Source organism: Purpureocillium lilacinum (assembly GCF_023168085.1).
Source record: "Purpureocillium lilacinum CBS 284.36 DNA, scaffold_4, whole genome shotgun sequence".
NCBI classification, from domain to species: Eukaryota; Fungi; Ascomycota; class Sordariomycetes; order Hypocreales; family Ophiocordycipitaceae; genus Purpureocillium; species Purpureocillium lilacinum.
Genome location: NW_027072114.1, coordinates 3,410,298 through 3,430,762, shown reverse-complemented (window position 1 = coordinate 3,430,762; position 20,465 = coordinate 3,410,298). Strand labels below are relative to the sequence as shown.

General features: G+C 63.0%; 6 protein-coding genes across 6 annotated transcripts; 1 reads left to right on the top strand and 5 right to left on the bottom strand.

The window, feature by feature from the left end:
- Positions 1 to 1,141: 1,141 nt before the first annotated feature.
- On the bottom strand, positions 1,142 to 2,863 carry PLICBS_006196 (uncharacterized protein; the record flags this gene model as incomplete). Its single annotated transcript, XM_018319970.2, has 1 exon — positions 1,142 to 2,863. One exon carries the CDS (start codon positions 2,861 to 2,863, stop codon positions 1,142 to 1,144), a length of 1,722 nt encoding a protein of 573 aa, XP_018182444.2.
- Positions 2,864 to 8,460: 5,597 nt separating this feature from the next.
- PLICBS_006195 (uncharacterized protein) lies at positions 8,461 to 9,567 on the bottom strand (the record flags this gene model as incomplete). Its single annotated transcript, XM_065600883.1, has 3 exons — positions 8,461 to 9,260; positions 9,332 to 9,392; positions 9,439 to 9,567. 3 exons carry the CDS (start codon positions 9,565 to 9,567, stop codon positions 8,461 to 8,463), a joined length of 990 nt encoding a protein of 329 aa, XP_065456955.1.
- Positions 9,568 to 9,828: 261 nt separating this feature from the next.
- Positions 9,829 to 10,914, bottom strand: PLICBS_006194 (uncharacterized protein; the record flags this gene model as incomplete). The annotated part of the gene is made up of 1 exon (XM_018319968.2): positions 9,829 to 10,914. One exon carries the CDS (start codon positions 10,912 to 10,914, stop codon positions 9,829 to 9,831), a length of 1,086 nt encoding a protein of 361 aa, XP_018182442.2.
- A 2,331-nt stretch (positions 10,915 to 13,245) lies between these two features.
- Positions 13,246 to 14,924, top strand: PLICBS_006193 (uncharacterized protein; the record flags this gene model as incomplete). The annotated part of the gene is made up of 2 exons (XM_018319967.2): positions 13,246 to 13,347; positions 13,449 to 14,924. The coding sequence occupies 2 exons, from the start codon at positions 13,246 to 13,248 to the stop codon at positions 14,922 to 14,924; spliced, it is 1,578 nt and encodes a 525-aa protein (XP_018182441.2).
- A 920-nt stretch (positions 14,925 to 15,844) lies between these two features.
- Positions 15,845 to 17,632, bottom strand: PLICBS_006192 (uncharacterized protein; the record flags this gene model as incomplete). The annotated part of the gene is made up of 5 exons (XM_065600882.1): positions 15,845 to 15,898; positions 15,952 to 16,593; positions 16,640 to 17,245; positions 17,314 to 17,341; positions 17,427 to 17,632. The coding sequence occupies 5 exons, from the start codon at positions 17,630 to 17,632 to the stop codon at positions 15,845 to 15,847; spliced, it is 1,536 nt and encodes a 511-aa protein (XP_065456954.1).
- A 652-nt stretch (positions 17,633 to 18,284) lies between these two features.
- Positions 18,285 to 20,019, bottom strand: PLICBS_006191 (uncharacterized protein; the record flags this gene model as incomplete). The annotated part of the gene is made up of 3 exons (XM_065600881.1): positions 18,285 to 18,741; positions 18,792 to 19,816; positions 19,891 to 20,019. 3 exons carry the CDS (start codon positions 20,017 to 20,019, stop codon positions 18,285 to 18,287), a joined length of 1,611 nt encoding a protein of 536 aa, XP_065456953.1.
- Positions 20,020 to 20,465: the final 446 nt, after the last annotated feature.

Below are 20,465 nucleotides of genomic sequence, written 5' to 3'. Positions count from 1 at the left end.
TACACGCTAGAGACAATAACGGCAAGGACCAGCGGCAGAGACACGCTGAAAGGGGGCCCGGCCGCTAAATATGGGGGAAAGTTGGGGGCCACAAGCCTCACCCGTCCTGCCGTCCTGCGGCGTCTCGAAGTGCGGCGTCGTGCGAGGACATTGGCATTCTTCACCGACCCGCCGCCATCTCGAGGCTGTCGCCGCCGCCGTCACCGGCCCTGTGATCGCAGCCTGGTCGTCCCGTGACTGCCCGCTGCGACGCGAAGCTGCTGCCTTGGCCACGGCCGCGACCGCGCATGGCGGCCGCGTGGTCGTCTTTGTCCGCTGCACGTCCCCTTTGTTTGTGCCTTGTTCGCGTCGACGACTCGAAAGGGAGTCGAGGGGGCCTGGTCGAGCCGCAGTGACAGGTGGGACAAGGCACAATGGCCGTGCCACAGAGCCGGCCGAGCCTCAATCCCCAGCCTCTTTGTCTCGCCAGCACCAACACATGCAGGTCCACGCGGGGGATTTGTACCTAGTATACGCCGTGTCCTACTGTGCGTCCGTCGGTGGCACAGGCAGGCGCTCAATGGCCACCGAGGAGAGCATCAGAGGCAGTCAGATGAATCGCCAAAAGTAAACACAATCTACAGTATCCAGAATAAAACAGTCACCTGCCGAGGGCCAAGGCCTGTTGTAATAGTCACACATCACCGAAAACCAAGAGTCGGTCGCAAGTCGGGTTCCAAGACCACAAAGGGCGCCGCATCGGGCCCACGTGCTCACGTAGCAAACATATGCTTCAAAAGGTCATCTATTCCTCTAGAAACGAGCGTGGTATCCTCGCCTCATCCCAAACGCCCCAGCCCCAGTCCCAAGCCGAGGCTCTCTGCTCCGTGTTATGCATACAGCGCCAGACCAGCAGAGCAAGCTGGCATCCCAATGGCCGCCTCCAACCCTTCCCATACGTAGCATCATTCGGCGCCCGGGCACGCATCGCACCGCCGCCGTGAGATTCGTTATCAACACATTTCGGTCGTCAAGACGTAGTAGAACCATGCCGACCCGTCAGGAAATAAAGAGAAACACACCGAATCATCCGTGAACAAAGCCGTGACAAGTGTCAAATAAGACAGACCCTCCAAACGAGGTGAAGCAAACCCAACGCCATTCATGCATATGCCGAGTACTCTTCGCGATGCGGCTTGTCGTAGTAGTTGCTGTACTGCACGTCGTCGTACCCGTAGGTCTTGGACGTCCTCACCTTGGGGAACTTCATCCCCGGGGCGGAATAGCTGCCCTCGCGAGGGGGCATCGGCGGTCGCGTTTCCACGACGGGGATGCCCCCGGCCGTCGAGTAGTAGCGGTAGGGGTCCGCTTCGGCGTCCAGGCGGCGCGAGTAAGACTGGGGCTTGGTGCGCCCGCCTTCGACCTGATAGCGGGAGACGTTCTCCGGCCGCGCCTCGGGCGACCGGTGCCTCCGGCTCCGGTGCTTGTGGTCGCGTTCCCGAGCCCGTCGCTCGTACACGTCGTCCGAATCCGACTCCTCCTCGATCTGCGAGTGCATGCGCGAGCGGTCGCGACCCCGGGGGGCGCTCTCGCCAAAAGAATTAAAGGTCTGAGCGCGGGCGATACCCGGCACAGGACGTGAGAATCCCGCGTCAACGGGCATCGTGGTCGTGCGCGTGACGCGGGGCGGCGAGCTCGACATGACGGGCGTCGTCGAGGCCGACTTTTGGAACTGCGCCGTGTGCCTGGCCGCCGGCGAGGCGCTCACGACAATGGGGTCGTCCAGCGCCTCGCGCGACGACGCGCGGTACGAGCGTTCCCTGGAGAGCCGTCGTTGCTCGTCAGCGGAGCCGCGGCGCGGGCGGGCTGACGATCGCCGGATCTCCTCCTCGGGGGGTGCGGCGAACGGCGACTGGGCCGCGACCGGAGGCGGTGTAGGCGCCGCAGGGGGCTGCGGCACGCGGGGGTGGTAGGTTGCCGACCGCTGGATGCCCGGCGCGCCCTTGGCCTTGGAGGCCTGGATGTACGACTGGGCATAGAAGTAGGCCTCGGAGGACGACCGCTGCTGTAGCGGGGGCATGGGTGCGTCCTCACGGCCCGAGGACCTGTCCCGCTTTTCCTCGTACCGCTTGCTGGTCGACTTCTTCTTGTCCGACTTGGACGGTGAGTCCTCGTCGTACGACTCAATGTAGGGCCGGGCATGGCGCTTCTTCTCGTCCGTCTCCCGGCGGATCTCCTTGTCGCGCTGCTTCTCCCGCAGCCTTTTCTCGGCGCGGCGCTGTTCCTTGGCCTCCTTCTCGGCACGCCTCATGGCGTCTTCCCGCTTTCGTCGCTCGCGATCCCTCTCCTTTTCCCGTTCCCTGATCTCGCGGTCCTTCTCTCGTTCCCTCTCCACTTCCCGCTTCGACGGGCGCTCCGCGAAGCTGGCCTCCCGTCTCGATGACCGGGGCGTGCCGGCATCGAAGATGCGAGGGCCGCGAGAGATCTCATCCTCCCACGAACGAGAGTAGGTGGCATACGGCTTGGGGGCCGAGGCAGGTGACCGAGGTCGGGTTGTCGTCCGCGGCTCGGCCGTGTAGACGTTGTACTCCTTGGGCGACGAGCGGGGCGTGGAGATGTTGGCCTTGCTGCGGAACTGCTCGCGGAGCTCGGCGAGCTTGATTTGGTCGTCGTACTTTTGCCGCTGGCGGTCGTCAGAGAGTAGCTCATAGGCCTCCTGGACCTTTTGGAACTCGTCTTGCTTCTCGGCCTTGAGCTTGGGGTCCTGGACCTTGTCCGGGTGGCACTTGAGGACCAGCTTGCGGTGGGCGGACCGGATCTCGGGGATCTGAGCGTCCTTGGAGACGCCGAGGATCTTGTAGGGGTTGGCTGGCAGGGGACTCATGATGAAGTGTCGAGGATGCAAAGCCCTCGAGGGCGACCGGCGCGTTCAAAATGAGTAAGAGGGGAAAGACGACTGGTACGTTGGTTGCGAAACTGAGAGCGAGGGACGCTGGCGGGCCGTTGTCATCGACGACGATGGGTGGCGTCGTACGAAATCTCTACCGCAGCGGGCGTGGCAAAGGTGGCCGAGAGACAGTTGGACTGAAGAACGCTGAATAATGAGAGACCGCGGGACCGTCCGCAAGGCAGGCGAGGCGAGGGACGGGCGAGTGGTTCCTGGACGGCGACCCGGGAGCGTGATTTATGGCCGTTCGTCCGTTGTTGCAGGTCGCACAACCAAGGCCGGCGGAGTCGGTGGTTGGTGGTGGGCGAGCGTCCCTCTTTTGGGGGAGGCCACCACGACCGTACAGGAGAGGCGGTACCGAAGGTACTGCACTGGCGGCGGGTGGAGGAGGGCGCTGGGATGGATGGGCGGCCCCCTTGGGCCTGGGGTGGCTGCTGAAGAGTGAGTGACCTGAGTGATGAGGTCACGGGCGTCCAGGGGTCGCAGGGCCCCGCTGATTCGCCAGGGGGGGAGGCTGGATGGCTGGGGCGCCCTCGATGGTGGGGGGCGGATCAGACACACGCCGCCAAACGAGGCCAAACCGACGGGCGGGGCGGGTGTGTCGGTGTTGAGCGAGTGGCCGCGAGGCGCTGGGGACGCGGTGTGTGACGGCCGGACGGGGTGACTGGCGAGGAGCGTGAGGGTGGAGGGGGCGGTTGTTCTGTGTCAAGCAGCGCGAGCCAGCGCAGGCGGGCCAGACGAGCGGGCGCGCTGAGTGGCCGGTGCGGCCGAGGGTGTGATTGTATACGTCGACGGCGACGGTCGGCCGCGCGCTGGTGAGGTGTGCTGTGTCGTGCAGCGCTCAGCTGATGGGCGAGGTGGTGAGATCTGTGGTGGTGTTATGGCGTTCTTTGCTGCCCGCAGTGAGGCGGCGACGAGGGCGAGCGACGCCAAATAAAAAGACGCTGCCTTGCTGCAAAACGAAACGCCTGATGCCTCGGGCTGCGGCGTCCGTGACGGAGCGACTGCAAGACCGACGTGCCGTGACGGGCTGTGACGGACGGTGACGGGCGATGACTCGCCCCTTGTACCCGTGAATCTGGCGTCCGCAAGTCTCTTCACCCGCCGGCGTCGACGACGGTGGCGGCGTCGGGCCTCGGAGAAGGCGAAAGAAGGGCACTGGAAGGACGGCAGGAACCAAAGGAATGATGACCAAGATGCTCACCCACGCAGTGACGGGGGGGCTGATTGGTCCGGGGGCAGTGATGGCTGGAGGAGGGATCGCTCGAGTCGAATGACGACGCTTCCGTGGTTTCCCGTCTGCCAAATGCCAAATGCCAAATGCACGCACTGGCGCCAGCAGAGACGGCGAGAGAAAAAGCACACCACACCACGGGTCGGCGAACGATGTCGATGACCACCTTGTTGATGCTGCGTTGCACTGGAACGTGGGTGCCGGACGTGGCGCGAGCGGTCCGAGGCGGAGACGAAAGGCACGAGAGGGTCGAGAGGGCCGAGAGGGACGAGGCCAAAGCGGCGTGCGAAGCCAGCAGCACCAGTATCACTGGCCGTGCCACAGAGCCAAGTACGAAGTACCACCCCGTAAACGGCGGCGAACAGCAGAGGCACCAAGTACCGGCACGGGTACCCCTGGCTTGCCCTGGCTGGACGGCGCGGTTCCGTCGAGTTGGCTATCGAACCTGAATTGGCCGGCGGGTCGGGGGCTCCGCCTGGCGCGGGAACGAACGATGTGATGGCGGGGCGCTTGTGCTAGCAGCGGTGGGTAGATGGGACGGCTCGCGCGCGGGTTCCTAAGAAAAGGCCGGAGCTTGCGACCCTCCTTCTCAGGGCTTCCGTCTTTCGTGGCTGAAGGCTCTCGGGCGATTCTAGACGCGGCGACGCACCCGACGTTGTCAGCGAGGCAGCCAGTGAGTCAGCGGACGCTGCTCTCCCCAAGGCGGCCGAGCCTTGGTCGGATTATCGTAGCGGTTGATTATCAACAGAGGTTGCAGTCGGGGCAGGGCGAGCCCAGACGAGGCGGTTGCGACAATTGCCGGTTCGGTGATGATGCTGGCGACAGCGCAGCGTCGAGGCGTAGTGGCGTGTGGCTTGCCTGGCGCCCCGAGTCGTCCAGTCTCAGTGAGCGGGCTTAGCGCTCGAGCTTGTCAGTCAACCTTTTCGGGTGTGATGGCGCTGGTGGTGCTGGTGGTGGCGGCAGCTGGGGAAGGCTGGAGGTGGCAAGGCCCGAGCAGCGTGTAAGCCTCGAATGTGAACGGTTTGCACCGAGAACGTGATGATGTCGCAGGGCGGCGATGGCGCAGCAGAAATGCAAAAAGAAGCGCCCACGAAGCTGCACGCGTTCTTGGTATTATTGGATCGTGACGGCTGCCGCGATTGACCCGGCGACGGCCCTTGTCTGGCGTCCTTGTCGTCGTCGTCGCAGAGACAGAGGCGGTGAGGTGAGATGATACAAGGGCACGGCGCCGACGACGAGGCAGCTCCACAGTGTCCCCAGAGCGTCCCACGGGATGCAGGTAATCGACAGGCCAAGCGGGCGTCGATTCAAAACACGGCCGTCTGTGCTCGACGGGACGATGAGCCGGCCGAGCGTGGAAGATACACGGACGCTCTCGGGGCGCGGTGCTCGTTCCTGATCTGATGCCGGCGATGGGCACGACGGCGGGCGAGTCGAGGTGACGCGACGCCCAACCGCCATCGCCAAACTCAATCCATCCATCCTTCCTTCCTTCGTTGTCGGCGGGCGCCTGATCCGGCCCTCGAGAACGGCATGCTCTGGGCAAGCATGCATGGCACCGCACCTTCCCACTCTGCCGCCACGCTTCTGTGCGGTGCCTGAGGTACTCATTCACGCTCTGCCTCGCCTGAGGCAGGAACGCCGTTGGCGCCATCCGGCCGTCACATTACCTGCCAGCCTGCACGCGAAGACGATCCATGTCCTCCACGCTGCATGCGTGCTCCTGATCCGCCGTACCGTCCGCCCTCATTCGTCCACGGCCCTCTCGTGCCCTCCCTTCTGCCAGCTATCCTGCTGCCTCGTCACCCGGCCGTGGTGGTGGTGGGGAGAGACCGCCAACTGCGCCTCGTCCCCAGAAGCCTCACGCACATCCCCCCCGCTGCGTCGTGCGTGGGGCCTGGCCATGGCGCAAGGAGGCCATGCGAGCCCCGATTCATGCTCGAGCTCCGGCCAACCAGCTCCGGCAATGCTGTCGAGGAGGCGTTGAGGAGGCGAGCTCCACGAGGCGGGACGTGGCCGCAGGAGGCCACCAGACCGTAGCAGGAGACCCGAGGGACCATAGCAAGCATACGTGCCATACTCTGCGCATACCGACCAGATAGCTTTTCCCCTCCTTGGACGCTCTTCTCCACTCCACAGCTCCCCTCCATCCACGATGCCTCGCACGTCGGCGGCGAATGGGGCATGATGGGGCGAGATGGCCGCGTCTCTGTGGGCCGCCAGTGGGTGAGGGACCTGCATTTCCAAAGGCGGACGACGACTGCAGCTCGACGCCATGCGCAAGAGGGAGCCGGCTAATGCTGCAGAGGTGCCGAATCTATCACGGCGCTCCAAGAGGCCCAATGCTGGCAGTCTTGTCTCCGCCACTGCAGAGTACACACAAGACTCTGCTCTCCCGCGAAGTCGGCGTCCCCTCGAGCTCGGCAATGCCCACCCAGCGCCAGCTCTCCTGGAGGGCCGTGGATGAGGGGTAGGTTGGCAGTGGTAGCAGTGACACGATCAAGCAGGGGGGTCCCACGGGCCGCATGAGGGACGTGGGGTCATGATGGCCTCTGCGAGGGTCGCGAGGGGAAGCTCTCAGGGCCCTCTCGCATTGAGCTGCTTGTTATGCCGTCAACCAGACGCATCCACCGCTCCCCGACAGGCTACTGAGCAGCGGCATCTAAGGGCCCGGCTGAGGGACGGGATGCCAGCTTGGGCAGGGCTCCGAACCGCATGATTGGATGTCGGGCCCGTCAGATGAGACGGCACCAGTTGGCCAGGTGTCGCCGTATTCCATCGGCTTCCGCTCGATTAGACGGGAGCAAGTCAGCCCGCGTGGAGAGGGCAAGGAGGGCCCCTGCCGTGCAGCTTAGCCATTCATCACTTCTCCAGGTCCCGAGCTGCACGGCGCCGAATGCAGCCAGGTCTGTCTGGTTGTATTCCATTGGCTTGCGAGTTCGAGGCCCGTCGGGGCCTGCACCGTCAGACATCTTGTCGGCGAAGGGGGAGTGGCGACAGGGCCCAGAGAGGCAAAGAGGCAAACGCACGGCACCAGCGGTCAGGATCCCGGAGCGCTTTACACGCGGCAGCACCACACGCATGTCCAGGACTGCACATTGGGTGACAGATACCCAAATACCTCGCCTGCTAGTCTGGTGAGCTGCGCCTGGATGCATACGACACATGCGTGCCTGATTGACCAGCACAGGGTCCAATGGTCGAGCCAAGCCTTCTCGAGCCTCTCACTCATCGTCCGCCCCCGCGGTGGAGCGGGTGATCAGCTGGCTGCCGCCAACGGCTCGCTCCCCGACTGCAGCTTTCTTGGTCCTCAGCGGCCTGGGCGAGCGCCTCCCCGGCGGAGGATCATCGCTGGCTAACGCGAGACCAAGCCCGACGACAGCAGTGGGAAGGCCGCTCAACAGGTGCCACGCCTGCGCGACTCAATGGACGAAGCTCGCCAGCCGACGGTCGCTCTCAAGAGTCGGCCGGGAGGGAGGGCGACGCAGCGACGTTGAGAGGGCCTTGCGGTGCTCGCTCCCATGATTAGACGAGCTTCGCAGTACCGAACTGGGCACCGATCCAATCGCTAGCGCCCGGACCTGGCGGGAGAAGTACCTGTCGCGGAGGCCCGGCATCATTGCATATGGAGGCTTGGGTGGTGCCCAGCGCCGATTCCACGGCTCTGTAGAGATCTGTGTGGATGTATGCGCAAGTCTGTCCAGCTTGTCTCCCGTCTCGTGCGGGCGTGCCGGACGTCTGCTGCTCCCCATGAGGTCGCCGCTCTAAAGTAAGCGCCGTGTGGCCGCCCTCGTCACATTCGGCACGTGGTTTGGGCGCTCGCCCGCGTCACAGCTTGAATCAAGATGGGGGGATGAATGCGGTCTCTGGAGGCCGATGGTCACGCTCGGGCTCTCCGGATGGCTCGAGATGGGTTGGGTCGGGATCTGGCGTCTTTTTTTTCCCGATCAGCGAGCTGCCCAAACACGCAAAGACACGCAGGCGCATTCATTGTCGTGCTCGCTGGGCATGCGCATATCTTTCGTTCATTCAGTGCTGGTACAGGGTAGGTAATTGCACCAATTGGAGAGAGAGCTTGGGCGACGATGCGCGCGACGCGGTGATGCTTCGTGTAGATGCAATGCCCGATCGGATGACCTGGGCAATGCATTTACGGGCCGTGGGATCGGGAATCGACGAAGCTGAGCTGTTTGGTTGGGGGGTTGTCGTGGTGGCAGTCTCCAGATGACCAGGCGGCGGCCTTTATCACCAGATGATCACATATGTTGGGCAGCGAAGCTAGAGCAGACGACGACAGGCATCATCCGCTACTGATCCGCTCTTCCCACACGGGCAAGTCCACGTCCACGACGATGGGCTTGTAGAACTCCTTGCCCCCGACGTGCGGGTACCTGCTCTTCATGATGGCCGCGTTGACGATGCACGTCTCCCGCCGACCCCATCTCCCCAACGCCTCGACACTCACACTCTCGCCCGAGTCCTCCTCATCTCGTGACTCGCCACTTGACGCCCGCGACCCGTCGTTGTCGAGGGCCGGCGCGTGCTTCCCCGTGAGGTCCACCAAGCTCACCTTCTTGTTCCCCTCGGCAGGGTCCCTCCACGGCACCGTCTGCCTCTCCGCGAACTCACTCCCCAGATCCCACGTCACCCTCTCCGCGCCCCTACCGTCGTGAATGTGTCCACACACGGCGAGGCGCGGCCGCACGCGCCAAAGCGCCCTCCTTAAGGCCTCGCACCCGCCCATCCGCCGCTCCGGCGTCTCGTCGCGGTGCCCCCGGGGCGGCGTGTGCGTCACCACCACGTCCGCGTCCGGCGGGACTGCGTCCCACAGCGCCGTCGCGGCGGGCGTGTCCTCCGCGTCGTAGTAGAAGGCCCAGCGGCCGTGGCGAGGCGCGTGCGGCGAGCCGAAGACTTTAAACGTGGTGCGTGGGCCGCGCGGCGATGTGAGTCGAACGGTCGTGGCGCTGTGGGTGAGGTACGTGATGGAGGGGGAGGACGTCAGGAGGGAGAGGCAGGATTCTGGGGACTGCGGATCTTGGTTGTGGAAGGAGTGGCCGTGCTGGGAGTAAAACTCCTGGTCGAGCGTGATGTCGTGGTTGCCTGCAGACCCAGATGTCAGCCGTGACTCGAACCTGAAGCAAAGGGCTTCGGTTGAGCGGTGCAAGACATACCGGCAATGACTATCTTGGCCTCAAAATCGGCGGCCTCGAGCCATCGGACTGCTTTGGAGAGCTGATCTATCAGTTTGGTGCTTTGCAGCGCGGGCGGCCTGCCTCACCTCTGAGTAGCTGCCCTGGTTGGTAATGTCCCCCGCGTGGATGAGCACGTCGCCTTTCGGTAGGCTCACCGTGCAATTGTGCGTGTCGGATATGCAGACGAACCTCGTCCTTCTCGTCGTCGACGCCATCCCCGTCCGAGCGTCTTCGTTTCCCGCGGCTGTTCCAAAGAAGATGCGTGTCTTAGACAGCGGAGCGGGGTCGATGCGATTTTCTGCTCAGACCGCTCCGGTGCTGGACTGTGCTTGTGTGGGCTGGGATGGCTGGCAAGGCTGGGTGAGGTTGCTTGCCGAATGGCTTTGCTTTCATGAGTCTTGACGATGCGGGGCATGAGAAGGTGGCCTGGGGGAACCGCTTTTTTTTTCTAACTACATTTTGATGGCTCCTCGGCCTCATGATATGTCGTCCGCTAAGAACATCGCTTCCCACACTGCCAGATCCTTGATGAACTGCGAATACTCCTTGCACTCGGTCTCATCCCACAAACCCAACTGCTGCCTCCTCCTCCTCGCCCGGTTGATTACCTGAATCATCTCGAAGCCGCTACTGGGATCCGTGGTCGCGCCGTGGAGGTGGTTTTCCGCGTAGTACTCGAGGAACATTCTGGTGATGCTGAATGTGTTGCCGCCCACCACCGTGACGGACCCTACGTTGGCGAAGAGGGCCTGGCGGTAGGGGGTGTAGTCGTCCTCTGCCGGGTCGCTCAGGATGACGAACGCGTCGTTGAACCTCATGGCGGGCTGGTGCTCCTCCTGGAAGTACTCGTCTGTCATGAAGCGCCGGCGCTGCTGCAGGGTGAGCGGGTGCACCGAGAAGCCCAGGAGCGTCGCGGCCCGGGGGAACTCGAGCTCGATCTTGTTGATGACGTAGGGCGCAATGTCCGAGAAGCCGTCGTCGACGCCCTCGCTCGACACGTCTGACCAGTCGTCGCCGCCAGCGGCTTCCATGGTGGTCTCGTCGACGGGCTCCAAGTCATTTCGTTTCCACATGCCGAGGATGTACACGGTGAAGAGAACGATGAGGTTCCACCAGGTCAACTCGTCGTCCTCATCGATGCACTCCTCCCACTCGCGGGAAAAGTTCTCGGGCTTGTCAAAGAGGCGCACCCGGATGCGGAGGAGCTCGATGCGCGTGGGCATGGCGGGAAAGGAAAGCCACGTGGGGAAGATGCCGACCTGGTCGACGAGCATGACGTCGAGCGTGTAGGGCAGCTTGTCAGGCCCTATCAGCTTGAGCAGCTCCTCCGTCTCGGAGCGCAGCTGGCGGCAGGTGGCGAGGAGGGCGTCTTTGGGGAACCGCAGCGGCCCATCTTCGATGTAGATGCTCGTGATGTCTGGCAGGGTCTCGTCGATGTGGTTGGGGAGAGGGACTCTGTTGCCGCACTCGGCGATGGATGCGGGCGCACGGCGCTCGGAGACGATGACCTCGCGGAGGATCTGCTCGCGGATCTCTCGCGGCAGCTCGAGAAGCCGCGCCATCGGCGGGATCCGTTCACGACTCGCCGGTCAGGACTGTATGGAGGTGTTTTGCGGAAGCTCAGCCGGGCGGGGTGTCAAGCGTCACGTCTGGGGTCACAATATATGGACGGTACGAGGGCGCGAAGCAACCGGGGTCGACTGGGCTCCGAGAACAAAGGCTTTGTGCAGCGCTTTGTCCCTTGCAATGAGTTGTGCAAGTGCTAGGTGAGGCTTATCAATACTGAATGGGGTGACGAGGCGTGGATGAGGACCGGCGAAATGGATACCGGCGACCTTTTTTTTTTCTCCCGCCCGTGGCGATTTGCGGACCCGGCCAGTGGTGCCCCGCGTTGCGGATGCAGGGTCCTGCCTGCCGTGCCGCCGCTGCAGGTTGCACGTAAGGCGCCCGCAGCGCCGTCATCCCAGGTAGGTACCTTGGGGTGCTAAAAGCCATCCGATCCCAGCGACAGCCGCGGCGGTGTCTGTTATCCTTTTCCCCTGCACCCGCCTGGCGCAGCGCTGGCACGAACTCGACTGCTCGGACGGCAGTCAGGATGCAACGCCGGCCCATGTGCCGAGCCCGGGCTGCAGACGAGATGAGACGAGGCCCTGCTGAAGCCAGGTACCGCATCCCCCCCGTCCCCTTGGTCGCGGCCGGGGACGCTATTGGTGGCAGCTCGTGTTGGCCGGCCCCCTGTCCGCCAGACCATGATCAACCTCTCACGAATCTCCGACGACAAAAGGCACGCTGGGTGCATGAACGACTTGCTTTGGGCGAAGCACCCCGTGACGAGGCGTTTCGGTGTCGGCGGCGAAGGGTGAGACCCCTGGGCGGCCCGCGGACGGCTCCAGCAGGTAGGCGCGGAGTACGGAGTACCTCATGGAGCAGCAACAGTGTGACATCGTGGCCCGGCCTCATTAGATGGCCGCTTTGATGAAGGGTACGGAGAAACTTCCTCGAAAGGGGGGGTCCCATGTCGGCGGCCTGGGTCGCCCCCGGCTGTCTCGTACGAGTGAATGCTCGGCTTGATCGCCAGTCATGGCCAAGACCGGTAGTGCACTGGCGGTTGGTCTTGAATGGAAGCTTTTCTTTGCTTCCACGCCGGCCGCCTCGCCTCTGCTATCCGTGGTTTTGAGGCCCGGGCCGGCAGGGGAAGCGGAAAAGGAGGAGCTGCCCGTTGTTGGTGGTGCCCGGGCAGGATCCAGGGCTGTCGACGGCGGGGGATTGTATTAGTGCCATGCCCGCTATGAGCAGCGCTAAAGACACTGGGTCAGGTGCACCTATGGAACATTGACGACGACGCACCCACCGATGACAATTCCTTCTTCTGTCAATGCTGTTATCACACTCTGCATCGCAAGCATGATTCACCCCTCGCCTGGAGAAGAAAGCATACAGACGACGACCAGTACCGCGATTGAGACTCTCATAACACTCCCTGCCTGCATGCGGGACACAGACGCAGACGCAGACGCAGCTCCGCGCGCCTGGGCCCCGTCAGCACTTCCAGCACCCCAGGCGCTCCATCCAGGGCTCCAGGGCTCCAGCTGGAGGGCTCAAGCCTCAAGGCCTGTCCCCCGGTCTCCAGTCCAGCTCCTAGGCCCACCGCGCTCATTAGCGCTCGGCCCACTGTCGAGCTCCGGCCCGGGCCCCAGGCACCTCCAGCACCAACCACGGCGCTGGACCGGGGGGTTCGCACCACCTGAGGTGATGCGTGCAGAAGCCCTCCAGTCCGTCCAGCCTCCTCAAAATCCCGCCCTCCTGGCCGCTCAACAGCTCCAGCGACGCGGTGCCTGTCCCGTTGAGCTCTTCCGCCCCGTCTCCTCCTCTCCCGTCTCCCGTCTCCCCTCAACCTCCAACTCTCCTCCTCCTCCTCCTCTCCGCGCCCGCGTCCGCGTCCGCGTCCCCGAGATCCCGGTCGGCCCTCAACTGCGGCATCGCCAATTCGCTCGTTTCCCACCGCGGGTGGTCGGCCAAAGCTGACACCGGCGCCTCCGACCATCCACGAAATTGCGCTTCCTTTTCGAGACGCCCCCTGGTGGCTGGTAGCCTCTCTTCGACAGATCGACCGGCGCCTCACCGAAAGGCCTCCTCCACCTACCTCGACACGCCATTGATCCTCACCGGAACCTTTTTCTCTTTGATCAGCGCCGCTGCGGCAGGCGATGCCAACGTCGACCCGCGTCTGCGAGGATCAAACGACACGTCTCTGGGCCCCCGAGTCGTTGATGAATCGCATCTGAGCCTCCACCACCTCGCCCACGGCTCCGTCGTGACTCCGTTACTCTGACAATTGCGTGCCCGCGAACTTCGCGTCGAGTAAGGGGCATCTGCCCCGTCGCAGAGCCTCCATGGCTGCCGTTTCATCTGCCACGGGCACCACGGCCCTGACCCCCCCGAGTAGCAGCCACGGGGAAGAGGCAGCGTGGCAGTATCCTGGAGGCCAGTTCGAGGTGAGTTCTTTGCCGCCCGTTTGTCAAACGCGTGGCGCCCGTCCCGCAGATGGCCCTTGCGTGAACGGCAGCCGCTGACCGCATTGTCTGTCGCAATGCAGAATGCAGCCCACGACAAGACTGGCGCCGCTGCACGCTTCGACCAAGCCCATCGAAACCCCCTGGGCCCGCAGAATGGCAACGCCTTTCCCCCCTCCCACCACCAGTCAACCTCGGCCAGCGCCCTCGACATGGGTGCCCGCAAGATGCACTCGGTAGACAACCTGAGCGCTGCTCGCTGGGACAGGCCCACCGATGAGCGTGTTCTGTCGCCGCCTCTGGCCATTGAACCCAAGCCGCGTCGCGGCTCGTCAGACTGGCACTCGTCAAACGGCGACGATCGCAAACGGCCGCTGCATCAGACCCTCGGCCTCGAGGTGCGCGACAACGACGACTCCAAATGGATCCACCGCGACAAGCTGGCGAAGATTGAGAGCGAGGAGCTGCAGGCGGCCGGCATCTTCGTCCCACGCACACGACCTCCCAGCAAGCAGCGCCGTGAGCGCAGCCAAAGCCGCCTGACGCGTGGCACCGAGTCCGTAGACATGGACAGCCGGCCCCGAAAGGACTCGGCCACGCTGGAGCAGTTGCTGCCCTCGGAGCCGTCGACGCCGCACTGGGACCTGCGCACACCCGAGGAGATTGCCGAGGCGGAGGCCAACGCCTACTTTATCGCCAACGGCGGCAAGGGCGGGTCACGCATTCCCGTGGCCAAGACCAGCCCCGCCCCCATACCCGTCGACTACCTCGAACGCGGCTCCCCGGCCGTGAGGAGGCCGGCCGACGCCGTCGACGGCGACGCCATATCGTATCCGAAGCCTCGATCCCGCAGCGCCAGCCTCTCCGCGAGTCTGTCGGTCAGCGACCAAGCGAGCACGGGCACCGGTCCCAAGGTCGCGAAGCGTTCCGTAACAGACACGTCCCCAAAGAAGAATGCTTCTCGCAGGCCGTCCGCTGCGTCCAAGGGCAGCGCGGTCACCGGACGGCCCAAGACGCGCTCCGGACCGACCAAGGACGCCCCTGGAACGAGACCCCCAACGCGCGGCGAGGGCTCTGCCGCCAGCAAGCAGCCCGAGGGCGACCCCCCGTGGATGCTCAACTCGTATAAACCTGACCCTCGGCTGCCCCCGGACCAACAGCTGCTCCCCACCGTGGCCAAGCGACTCCAGCAGGAGAGATGGGAGAAGGAGGGCAAATTCGGTGACGCGTACGACAAAGACTTTCGACCGCTCAATGACAACGAATTTCAAAAGCCTCCGGAGCCCGACGCCGGCGTCGCCCAGACGGAAGATGAGCAAGCCTCGCAGGCAGGCGAGTGGCCCCTCAAGCCCGGCGTGGCCAAGAGCCCGACGCTGCGGCAGGGTTCATACTCGACCATGCCCAAGATATCCGACAAGCCTCTCCCCGTCAGCCCGATAGCCAGCCCTCGGGCCACCACCACCGGGCCGCCCCCGCAAGAGAAAGAGCATGCCCCGGCCGCGCCGCCCGAGGACCTCGACGAGAAAAAGGGTGGCTGCGGCTGCTGCGTCGTGATGTGAGCTGGCGGGCGGCGCGGCACCGTCCGGCGAGCGTCGAACGAACACACGAACCGCAACGAAGCTCGACGGACTCTCGAAAACCCCTGACGACGTTACGACTTTTGACAACCTTGATTTTAGCCACCGTCCTGCCTTATCTCTGCCGTCATCTCAGCCAAACCGTCACTTAGCGACCATTGCTGTTTTTCATTTGTCTCCTTTTTTCTGCCTCGTCGTCGACAACTACAGCTCGCCCACGTCGGGCGTGCCGACTGACGCAAAACAACCACCCAACCCGCCTACTAGATTCTCACGCCGATCCAGGATATCGGGAGAGCATCACCAATTGTCCATCTTGGCTCAGGTCACGCCCCCGGGGGCGCCGTTTTTGTATGCGTTGTAATCCTGCGAGAACTTGACTTTCGTTCCCACAGCAGCCGCTTTCACCCCCCTGCCCCGCCTTTGCGCATCCGGCAGTCAGATTGGTCTTGTCAGCAGATTCGAGAGCGAGCCGCTTCGCGCGGCGTGGAGAGGCGTCCCGGCCCCGTGCCGGTGGAGGGAGCGGCCACCCCAGGCCGCCACGGGAGCCACGGACGGGCCGGGACTTGACATAGATACCCCCACTAGCGAGGACGGACGGAGCTGAGGTAGCTACAATACGAGAAACCGGTGTGACTTGTCTTTGACTTTTGCGATGTCAGTGGCCAACGTTTTATGTGTCATGGACGGGGCACGTGGAGGAGTCGGTGCCGCATCGCGGCGGGGCTCGGCTGATCCGAACACGAAGCATTCTCGCATCCTGACTCGATTTGTGGCATTATGATCATGGGCAAGTCGCCGGCCGTCTTGCTCGCCTGGTGGACGTTCATGATAAAGTCTTTTAAGGTATACCAAGCTCGAGAAATAACTCCGTCTGACCCGCCGTCTCGCCGGGCACCCCATCAACACACGGCATGACTCTTGCCAGTCTTTCCCTGAAGGGAGTGTTTTACGCGCTGCTCTCGTCAGTCAGCCGGCCAGTATGCCGTGGAGCCTGATGCAAACTCACCTTGTGGTCGTGCTCGTGCCGCGGGTTGCTGAGCGGATCGTTCCTCTTGCGCTTGGCGACCGAGTGCTCCTTGGCGTGCTCCTGCATGCGCTTGATGAACTGCTGGCTGTCCTGCTCGAGGTGGTGGCAGCACAGCTTGATGTCCCGGATGAGCAGGTCGCATCTGCTACGCGAAAAGTCCTCCCTCACGACGATGCGCATCATCTTCATCTTGTCCGTCTCGGGCGCCATGGTGTACGCGGGCACGACCCAGCCGCGCGCGCGCAGGTACAGCGCCAGCGCGAACTCGTCAAAGTCGGCATCCTCGGTCTCGCCCTCGTCCTTGCCCGGGAAGCGGAACGCCACCAGCGGCAGCCCGCGGCCTGACGTCTCCGATAGGATCACGAAGCCGATCTCGCGCAGCGCGTTGGTCAGGTAGTCGGCCGTCTGCGTCAGGTTGCACATGATGTCCCGGTAGCCCGTCTTGCCTAGCCGGATTAGCTGGTAATACTGCCCGATGACCTGCGATGCGCCCTTGGAGAAGTTGAGCGTAAAGGACGTCTGGTCTGCGCCGAGGTAGTTGATGCTAAAGACGAGATCGCTGGGGAGGTACTCGGACGACCTCCAGACGACCCAGCCGACGCCCGGGTAGACGAGGCCGTACTGCGACACGGTCAGCTCATGCGGTTCAGCGGCCTGGTAGGCGTACCTTGTGTCCGGAGGTGTTGATGGATACCACCCTCTCGATTCTAAAGTCCCAATCCAGCTCCGGGCATACGAAAGGCGCCACGAACCCGCCACTCGCAGCGTCTACGTGGATCGGGACCTCGGAGCCCTGCTTGACCAGGAGGTCGCTGATGCCCTTGACATCCTCATACGACCCCGTATACGTAGTGCCCAGGATGGCGACGATGCCGATGGTATTCTCGTCGCAGAGCGCGACAGCCTGTGCGGGATCGATGACGAAGCGGGCCCTGGTGCAGTTGACGTACTTTTCCTCAATCTCAAAGTAGCGGGCGGCCTTTTCCCAGCAGACCTGCACGGCGGAGGACATGACGATGTTGGGGCGGTCGGCGGGCTTGCCGTCGGCCTCGCGGCGCAGCTTCCAGCGCCTCTTCATGGCGAGCACGGCGAGCATGATGGCCTCGGAGGAGCCGACGGTCGAGGTGCCGATGGCCGTGTCCTTGGGCGCGTGGAAGAGGGAGCCGATCATGCGCGCGCAGCGGCTGTGGATCTCGGCCGTCTGCGGGTATTCCTCGTAGTCGATGAAGTTTTTGGACATGGCCTCGGTCATGAGCTGCTCGGCTTCTTTTTCCTTGTGGGATGTTAGACACTGAGCCAAGTTGGGGGGGGAGGGGGGGGGGGTAGTGTATGTCACGGTACCATGTATGTGGACACGAATGATGCGAGGCTGCCGGCTGAGAGTCAGTCGCTGGTTCACTTATATCCAAGCATGGGGGCGCTCAGAACAGGACTGCCAAAGATGCGCGTCTTACTTGAGCTGCGGGTTGTTGTCGAGGCTGAGCTCGTCCTTGATCAGGCGATAAGCCGTCCCGGGAGGCATCGGGGCGTCAGGCATGTCGTCCGACGGGAGCTCGGTCACGGCGTATCGCGAACCATAGACGCTTCCCATGTCATCGCTTGGACCGGCGCCGTTGGAGGAGGCCGCCTCCTGCGCCCGACGCTTTGCTGCATGAGCCATTGTCAATTCCAGACGTGAGCAGCTCTGAGTGCTAATACGGCGTTGAGCAGCTGAAGATGCAACTGATCACAACGCGGGGTACATCAAACCAGCTCCTCCACCACCGGGGCCCCATGAAGCTTTTATGATGTAACCGCCCAGTGCAAGCGGGCCGAAGGGGGGCGCGCGCGCAGAGGCGGCACCCGGTTAACTCGGCGATGAGCTCCATCGCCGGAAACGTTGAGCTCTCGTCGCTAAAGAATGCGCCGGTTGGCAAGGAGCTCTGCTCCGGAGCCCGTGACTGGACAGCTGGGGCCGCCGGTTGGAAGGAGGACGGGTGGTGGCTCAAACTCAATTCTGGGGGGCCGTCGTGGGACCTCACGTTTGCTTTACCACTCCCACGTTTGGATGGTGGCGTTGAAGAGCCAAGACACGTCCCCGACCCGCTAATAATGCGCGGCGACGGCTCTTTGATGTTTCGATGGTGGTGTGTGTGGTTGGTCGACAACAGTGGCTACGAGTATTTGAACCTTGTGCAAATGTCCAGCAGCCACCACGCGCCCTCACCTGTAACGACGGCCTGTCGTAAACCATCTGCTACGAGGCAGAGCCATCTTCGTTGGCCGTGTGTCAGAGGCGCACTGAGACGAACGACGTAGCTACGGCATCACAATTACGCAGCACCCTCTTCCGCCATCCTGTCGTACCAGATCCATCCCTCCACGTCGCTCCTCGCGCGCCACTCGATCCCCATGGCCTCCACGCTGCCGCCCACGCCCGTTCGGAACTCGACGGCTGCAAAGTCGTGCATCGTGAGCGTCGGCGCGTCCTGCAGGTCGACGTACATGATCCACTTGTCGCCCGAGACGTGCACGAAGTCGCACTTGACGCGAAAGTTGTTGTCTGGCAGCTCAGCATGGAGCTGTGCCTGCGGGGCGGGCTTCGTGTTGCTTGTGTCGCCGCCTTGGACCGCCTTGAGATCGATGTAGCCGTAGCCGGGGTGGTAGTACAGCCCAGCGTGTTTCTCCAGGGACACTGACGGAGGCAGAGGCACTGCTGGTCGATCTGGATATATTTTGTCCAAGCCGCCACGGACGTTGTCCTTGATCTGCTGCACCGCGTTTTGCCATCTATACCTGGATCAGCTTCACTCAGCAAGTGCCCAACGGCGGCCACTCACTTCGTCATCCAGTCAAACCTCTCCGAGGGCGGTACCCCGAGCCTCTCATCCACCAAGTGCCACGTCGCTATCTCTGCGACCGCATTCGCCGTAAAGGCCGTGTTCCCCATGACGGCGACGCCAAAGTCCAGGTCCGGGAAAAACGTCACCTGAGCACCAAAGGCGTCCATGCCTCCGTGGTGCGTCCAGAAGCGGTGGCCGCGGTACGACGACGTCTGCCAGCCTTTGGCGTACATGAGCGGCGTGTCGTACGGCGCAGGGTCGCCGCCGTCACCGATGACAATATGCGGCCGTCGCACGCTCCGATGTCCGTCCGGCGACAGCGGCCTCTGCTCACGGAGCCAGAAGCGGAGCCATTTCGCCATGTCTGCTGCGGATGTGATGACTGCGCCAGACCCCGAGACCTCTTCTGTAGGCATGCGCGGAAACCCCGTGTGCTCCTGTTTCTCCTCGTCCCAGAAGTAGCCCCGGGCCACCTGCGATCCGGAGACGAGGGCATCCTGCAGCGAAAGGTACGTGCTGTTCATCCCCAGGGGCTGCCAGAGCCATTTACGCAGCGCGTCGCCCAACCACTGGCCCGTCAGCGTCTCGATGACATGCGAGAGCGTCGCAAACATGAGGTTGCTGTAGCAAAAGGTCGTGCGAGGCTCGCTGGCCATGGGTAGATGCCGAAGGCTGCACACTATCTCCTCTAGCGTAATTACTCGCCTGGCCCCGTGGAAGCCGTCCGGGCGAACGTAACGGATGTAGGCATTGTTGTGCTTTGCCAGTCCGGTGCGGTGGCAGAGCGCATCCTCAAGAGTCAAGTGGGCGGTTGCCCACTCATCCTGTAGCATAAAGTCATCTCGTATGAGCGCCGAGATGGGTGTTTGCCAAGACAGAGGCTGTCCTCTGTCGTCTTTGTACCGCCCGGACTCGACCAAGAGGGCGAAGAGGGCGGCGAGATGTGCTTTGGTGGTGCTGCCGCTGTATGAAAGAGTGTCTGTAGTGAAGGGCGTGAGTGGCAGCTCGGCGAACCCGAAAGTCTGAGTTGATATTCGTGTATCAGTATGCCATTGAGAGTTGGCTCTCAATTCTTGTCCGTGCGCTGCGTGCGTACCTCAGTCCACGATTGCTCGCCGCCAATGACTGCGATCGACACGCCGGGGACGTGCCATGCCTTGAGCAGGTTGCGGATAAAATCCGACCACGTTGACTGAAGAGGCCCAATGCTGTCCTGGTCAACCATGATGCTGTCCTTTCGACCACGAAGATGCTATCAATGACTGTCACCAGACGGTCGGGGAATGCTGCACTTGGTCCACTTTTCGCGAGGAAACCTGGCTTGGTGGCGAGCTTTTATTAAATATTTGCTACATAACGACTAAGTTAGCCCCTAGCGTCGACCTAGTGCACTTGGGATGATCCTCAGTACGTCAGTACCTGCACTACTGACCGCTGCTTGCCGTAGACAACAGGCCGAGGTGGATCTGCCCCGTCTTGCCCGTGCTGTGAGCTCTGGGATACGGACATGATGCCCGAATGGCTTGAGTCGAAAGTTGCGTTTCATTCAAGGCCAACTCTCAATTACGTGGCATTTCTGTATTCCACATAGTGTGGAATAGCACGGCATGGAACCTGGTGGCTGTCCACTTTCTAATGGAACGAGCATACCGCTATAGTAAACGTTTTCAA